Source organism: Octopus bimaculoides, chromosome 10 (assembly GCF_001194135.2).
Source record: "Octopus bimaculoides isolate UCB-OBI-ISO-001 chromosome 10, ASM119413v2, whole genome shotgun sequence".
Lineage (NCBI taxonomy): Eukaryota > Metazoa > Mollusca > Cephalopoda > Octopoda > Octopodidae > Octopus > Octopus bimaculoides.
Window position 1 is genome coordinate 45,287,111 of NC_068990.1, and position 7,654 is coordinate 45,294,764.

Consider the following 7,654-nt stretch of genomic DNA (forward strand, 5'->3'; position numbering starts at 1 on the left):
TATCTCCTCTCGGTGAAGTATTGCCTGATCTAAAGATCTTTGTAAGTTGCCGCATTCCACAGATAATGATATAATTACCTCGTGCTATGGATGAATGCAAAGCAACAGTTAAGGAGTGGCATATTTTACCATGACAGACACGTACACAGCATCGAATACCACGATGTGAATGAAAGCTGCTCTCACTGTATTGTCCGGTAATCCCTTCGATACCGACATCAAACCAAAAAAAAGAATCCTGACCACAGAGTGTGGGTAATTATGTCAAATGTCACTGGCAATGTGCATTCAGCTGATTGCAACTGTTAAAGCAAGTCACTGAGCATGCGTACATGTCATACGAGAGAGTTCCAATCAAGGGTGGATAACACCTTATAGGAAAGCCCTATAGGAGTGTCATATATCAATGATACTATATAAATTAGTAGTATCATTTATATAGGAGTTTATATAATGAGATCTTTCATGTTGAAACGAAAGAGAATGGAAAATTTGACCAAATCTTGGGGTATAACACAATCAATAAAATATGGGAGTGAGAGGGGTGCCAGTTGATGCACTGCTCTAAGCTTTCAATCTAAGAAATAAGATATGGACGAAACCAATAAGCAGGCAAATAAATTAGTTGGGAGGGTCTTAGTCCAGACATGGTAGTTATTGTTGTTTAACCTCAGGTGAACCCTGATTGAATGAATTTATGACCAAGACATTTCAGCAGTGACCATCCTCTTAGTTAGTGTCCTTTCTCAAGACAGTAGGATGTAATTTGCTATTTCTGGAAGATCAAGTGACTACATAGAGCCATGGATTCAAACCACTCTAGATTATCATCGGCAGTCTTCAGAAGGACTTCATTAAAAGTTTTATATTTGAATAATGCAATTCACAAAAGAAAAAAGTCAAAAGTGAAAAAACACACTTAGAGCAGAGCAGATTTTCTTCTATTTATAATTTCTCTTAAAGCACAAGAATGTCATGGCCCAAAAACTTTGGAAACCATTGGCATAGAAGCTCCCTCACTGGTGTACCAGGTATGGTTGATGATGAAATAAAGGGCCACAAAATATGCTTTTGCTAATATAGCAGAGGGCAAAAACAAAAAAAAAAAACTTCTGGTGTCATAGGAAAGCAAATCCGCTCTACTAAGAAACTGTACCAATGGTTACAAAGGAGACAAAGGGACTGAAATTGATAAAAGGAGGTGGTTATTTATAATTGTGACTAACAGTGAGGATATCAAGATCAGCAGAAAGCAGAGTTAGTTTCTTCATTGTTTTGAGGTGAGTGATCACATTATAATTTCCATGTTGGATTTGATCTCTGTCAAGTAAAGATCGAGTCTGATGAGGGTAGGAGGTAGCTTGGGAATATGGTTTGAGGTTAAATCATCAGAGTTGACAGACATTTGGCTTAGAGTGACTAGAGAACTTCCTACCCTTGATAACTGGTGCTAAATGGAAGGTGAGGGTTGAGAAGGGCATTTTGGATAAGGTTGAAAAACAGGCAATGAAATGGTAAAAGTTAATGAAGATCCTCTTTGTAAGAGACCAGATCTAGTTGAAATTTGGTATGTAAGAAAGTTGGTTGGCTGTGTAACCTTACAAATGCTGACTCTGGGCAAATTGCCTTCTAGCTGGGGAGTTACTTTCTCCAGATGTTGTACCATTACAAATGAACCACACAGGAATTTTGGGCTTTAGTAGTGAAAGTTATCGGTTACTGTGCTTAGCTTTCTCAGATGATTTCATATAGATGTTGAGACTAACTGGTGCTGTTTACGATGTTAGTTGTTGTCAGCCCTCATTAAGCAGATTTTTTATATCCCTTTACTTTTCTTTTTTTAAACAGGATGGTAAGGTGTGATTTAATGAATATTTGACTGCTATATGTAATAGGTTGAACAACCATGTAAAGGCTTTTTCTCAGAACTGTTTTCACATTTCAACTCTAGTTGTTTTAAGGAAGTCAGAACAAATACTTCTTTCAATGAAACTTCAACATGTTTCCATGGGTTGGACAGAACTAAGATAATTAAATTGAAATACTGTTGGTACTCATTTAAAGGAACAAATAAGAAATACAATTTAACAAAGTAAGCCAATCAGTTAGTAAGAAACATTGTATAATTAACCAATGTTTCATTAGCTTATAATCCTATTACAACTTCCTCAATGCAGAAAGCAAAGGGGAGCCACTTCAAAATCCAATATACTCAATGCTAGATATTACCCCTACCTCAGAGATCAACTTTTTTTTTTTTTTGTTACGTAAACAGAGAATCCATTCTAAAACTGTTGACACTATATAGCAGTCACAGACTAACTGTTGTCTGTGAGACTTTCTGAATGGTAAATGAAAAGTTACTTTGAATCTTTTTAGTAGTGCAGCCCGCTTGATAATGAACCATATATCATGTAGCCTGCTTCTTGAGAAGAGCAGCATTTCTCATAAAGGATGGATGAAGATTGAAAAGGGTCAGACAAATTGCCATGTTTAAAATAAAATTAAGATAGTTTTAAACTTGTCCAACATCATGGTGAAGAATCAGAGGAACGCAAACTCCTGGGGATAAAAAAGTGCCTTGGTATTAGTCACTTTGAAGACCACAAGTAGAAGACATTAATAGGTCATCAAAGTACAATTAGGAGATGAAGGAATCCCTAAATATATATAACTGCAAAGTGATTATCTATAGATGCCATGAGTACTTTGTTACTGTTCAGTGCAAGGCTTAGCTTGCAATGACCTGATCTAAATAACAGGGAACTACTCTCATCTTTAGAGTAGTGTAAATGCAACATCAGAGCAAAGCGTTATGTTGAAACATCAATATTGCTGAGCTAGTATGATACTGGTTTACATGAGACAGTGTGTGTGTGTAAATAAAATAACCGTTTTCTCTAATAGTTGCTGAAAATTATTCCATTCCGTTTTCTGAAAGAAGACATGTACTACAGCAGTAGCCAATGGAAATATGAAGAGCAATGCTTTGTAAGTTCAATAATACTATGGATGTCAAATGCCAGGACTCAGTTTAGAAAAGAGATCAGCAACTTTGTTTTGCAATGGCCTGCATATATATATCTTACAAAAATAACCCAGTATATTGTCCCATTTCCACTGCAAGCAATGCATATGTAAACAAAAATTATTTTGTGACATGAAGAACCAGAAGTAAACCACCACCTTGCCTGATGGCCTACAAATTACACTAAATTTGAAAACAAAGATAGTATTTGTAGTAACAGATAGCAGTGTTTGAATGAGCTATGTTTGTTCTTTGAATTGTACCAAACAGTAACAGTTCTCTTATGTAGTTGCTTCACTTAATACAGCAACCAAAACCACTTTAACAAATGCTTTGACATCTTGAAAGTAGGGACCACATTTTTAAAATATTAAATATTAAGATATTATGTCTAATAACAAAGATATGAACACAGCAACACTGAAAATTGTTAATTTTAGTAAGGGAAAAAAAAGTACACAAAGAAAAGTTTTCTGCATTGAACTGTTTTATTGAAAATAGTTTTGATTAAACTAGTTCAATTACAAGTAAAATCTGTTTCTCCATGTTGTGTACAAAGGTGACTGTTGAACACTTCCTGAGCTGTCATGTTCATCTGCTTTTACCTAGCAGCTGCATATTAATAAGTTTTAGCACAAGTAGCAATTGGCAAACTAATAAACTCAAATTACAATACATCAATAAAAAAAAAAAATTACAGAACAGAAACTCGAAAACTCAGACCATCTTAATGAAATTATGTCAGGAATGGTAATAAATAAATAAATAAATAGCTCATATATTAAATATATGTAACATGTTATTGATAAGCCCGATAAAAAAAAAATAAATAAAAAGTTTAGAAAATTACTACCTAAAAAACACCCGATTTACATCTATTTCGCTTCTTGAGTTTATTAGTACCCTGAAAGTTCTCACAAATACCAAAACAATACCAGAATTCAAAATCTATTGCACATTCAGCTTTATTTTTCAGAATCTAAATGACTGGTTATTTGGCAATTGCATTAACAGTATAATAACCTAGAGATATACCTAAGTCTTGTTATAATTCTATTGTGAGGAAGCTCATACATAAAGATTTGAGATTGGTAGATACAAACATCATACAAGAGATGAAAAACTCCTGTGGAAAAAATAGGTTATTGCTCTATAATACATTGGTATCATCAAATAATTTTTTCTAGAACACAAAATTTGACAAGAAATAGTTTGAATGTATTTTAATACTAGTCAACAAGTGAAAGAACTGGTTTTCTGACTTCCAAGTTTAACCATTTTCTAAATCCTGTTTTTCCTACAATTTCAAAATATAAGATTCTGGGTTTTCATGTTAACTTGGATCTGAGTTATTAACCCTTTCATTACAGTATTTATTTTGAGATGCTCTGTGTTTCTTTCAGTTAGTTTTAGATATAACAAAGAATTTAGTAAAATAGCTTTTAGTTATCATTAAGCTAGTATTAAGAACATAAATTGTGACTGAGGTTTGGTGGAAAATTTTAATTCAAAACTTAGGAAAGCAAGACATTTGTACTACAGAGCCAGAGGCAGTTTCAGCTGGGTTGGTATTGAAAGGGTTAAACTAAAGAATTATGGTTGAATGGTTTGTTAGCACAATAGAATGGTAACAGTATTTTAATTTGATTACTTTTACACAATGTTTCTTGCTCATCATCAGAATATAAATTTTTGGTGTCAGTTCTTGAGTGTATACACAAGCATGTATTGAATGATATACAATAATTTATCTCAAATATTTTATGTGGTGTATAGTTGATCTATACACCACAATAGCTTACTAGGATTTAAAAAAAAAAATTATTTTAAAAATTAGTCGAGAGGAAAGGGACTTTTATACAGTGCCTTGAAGACTGATGGGAAGAAAGGAGGAAGTTGCAAAAGAATGTGCTCTGCTAAAGCACCCAAAAGAGAGTGGCAGCATTAAACTGGACAATGGATTAAGTCTATCACCCAAGAACACTCCCTCTGACAGGCTTTCACAGTTTCTGCCCACCAAATTTCAGTCTTTGGTTGCCATGAGGTAATGGTAAGAGACACTTGGTCAAATCACCATGCAGTGGGAATGAGCCTGAAAACTATTATGGTGAAGCAAGCTTCTTAACCACACAATCATGCAAGCCAAAGTGATTAAGAATAAGATCCAAATTTAGAAGCTGGAGGAATAAAACCAAATACTATGATGCATTTAGTTTTATCCCTCTACAGTTTCATATATGATCACCACTCTCGTGTAGCATATAATATTCTAACAAGAATATAAAATAATGAGAATCAATTGTGATAATTAAGGAAACAGCTTGTTGATTTTGCTTGCTTGTAAATTGACATCATGAGATTAGAATCAATATTTTGTTCAACTGAGAAATATGAAGTGTTTCAGTGACAAACTAACAACTCCTGCATTTCATTAAAACATTTGTTCTTTCCTGAATCAAAAACAACAAATTTATAAATTTTAAAATACTTATATAGACTGAGGGTGTACTTGGACAACTTCTAAAGCCAGCAACTTGTTCTTTCTCAATATAGCTTGTACCCAAATAGTTTGAAAGTTTTATAATGCTTAGAATAATTTCAAATCTGAAATATTCTCAAAAGTGGAACAGACTTTTGTGTTGGCTTCCAAAAAAATAAATCTATACACAGAGTAGTATAAGAGTTTCTTTGAACTACAAGAATGCCATCAGTGAGTTAATTTGTTGTAGCCAAACTAGTCTAGAAACAAAATCTAATCTTTTCCTACAGTATATAAAACTAAGAATCATCATAAATATTACGAGTTATAATTAATTACTGTTCTTAAAAGACTATAATAATTTCTTTCCTCCTATGAGCATCTACACCCCAAACTTAATTACTATGGGTTGGAAGGATTTAGAAAATATAGCAGCTGTTTCATAGCTGATAGTTTTTCTTGTGCCAATCTCCATTGTACCATCAAAAATCAAGACAGTAAAATATCCTTGAATATAGCTTGAATGTAGTAAGTGTAGCAGCCCATTGATGTAGCAATTTTCATTTTTAGCAGTCAGTAAATTAAATAAAATGAAGCCATTTATATATTAAGACACAGTTCCTGAAATATCACCCAAACTATTTTTTATCATATGCTCATATTTCAGTATCAAATGTGTTGGTTTTGGTTGTGTTATTACAACTGAGGTTTACTAAAAAACCTTCAGATTAATTTGAAAATACATCAATATATTATAACCAAATTACTTAAAATTTAGAGCTTCTTAAAACTAAAAGTAGCTTTTTTTCTTTTTCTTTTTTTATTGTGAATATATCTGCTTCATATTGCAGTATGCCATTTCTTTTTTGTTTGGTGCTGAACTTTGAATATCATCCACAGCCCTACAAGGAACAAACATTAAAAGCCAACAACATGAAGTCTTAAAGCAGTCAAACATAAAAAACAAACAAATCACGTTTACCACATATTTTTGAATGGAAGTCAATGATTCCATGTAACATTGCCATGTATATATATTACAAGAGAAAAAGAAGTCAACTGAAGAAAACTTCTTCAGTAATATGTATCAAAATATAAATACTTTTTCAAAATGGTCTAATATCACACTGATACTAGGATCAAGTCAGAGAAAGCAGGGATTATAATACAGCAGGAAAGTACTTCATATATCACTAGAAAATAAAGAATGAAGTGTTTGATGTTAAACAGACAAAAAAAAAAAAAGAGGGAACTTTTTCCCCCTTTAAAGATATATGCAATTTAGAAATAAAAATCATATTTTTGTTTCAAATTTTGTTTATTTTTTTTAAAGTGATTGATATTTTGTTTTTACAAAATATTTAGACTATTGCATGGGATCTATTGTGTGAAGTGAATGAAAATATCTGTAGATAGTAAAAGAGATTGAGGCAAAAATGAATGTTCACATTTTGTCAATGGATTTGAAAATAAGATGGAGCAATCTTTTGACAGATGATTAAGCTGGGTGAAAGTGTGAAGTAATTCATCTTTTACGGAGAAAATATATCAGCACAATGATGACAGTAACTTCACAAAACCAATAGCTGAGCACCAGAAGCAGATAGTCTTTGTAGCTTACAGCATCTTTCAACCCACTAGTTATTAAGTAGCAAATAAATTGCAAGTGTAATCTAACTGTTGATGATGGCCTTTACCGGCGATCTCGGTGGCGATGTCGGTCTCTGGAGCTATTCCCATGTGTAGTTCTACGGAGGAAATCATCAACATCTCTCTCATACTGAAATAGAAAAAAACAAAACAAATGGAATTGTGGGATATTGTTTAACTATGTAAGTTAATCATTCATTTTGTCTATATCATTTGGGAAAAGCCAGTCCTCCATTAATGAGAATTCTTTACAAAATGACAGCAAGTTTTATCATTTGGTCTCTATGTACTGAGTTAAATTACAAATGGTTTATCAATAAAGATTACAAGTATAAAAGTTAAAATCTCCCTCTCTAGAAAAAAATGCTTTTAAAAGAGTAATTAAATACATTTTCATTGAAAAGAAAGGCATTCCAATAAATTACAAATTATTATGGAAAGAGTTTGAAGAATATATATATATATGTATATATATATATATATATATATATATATAT

At 32.5% G+C, this 7,654-nt stretch overlaps 1 protein-coding gene across 10 annotated transcripts in view; it reads right to left on the reverse strand.

The window, feature by feature from the left end:
- Positions 1 to 3,497: 3,497 nt before the first annotated feature.
- Positions 3,498 to 7,654, reverse strand: part of LOC106867842 (YTH domain-containing protein 1) — a 64,680-nt gene continuing 60,523 nt past the window's right edge. For all 10 annotated transcript variants that reach the window (XM_052971157.1, XM_052971155.1, XM_052971152.1 and 7 more), the window contains one exon: positions 3,498 to 7,287. In XM_052971157.1, the coding sequence (XP_052827117.1) occupies positions 7,201 to 7,287 (87 nt within the window). In that variant the 3' untranslated portion in view covers positions 3,498 to 7,200. The remainder of the gene's footprint in view (positions 7,288 to 7,654) is intronic.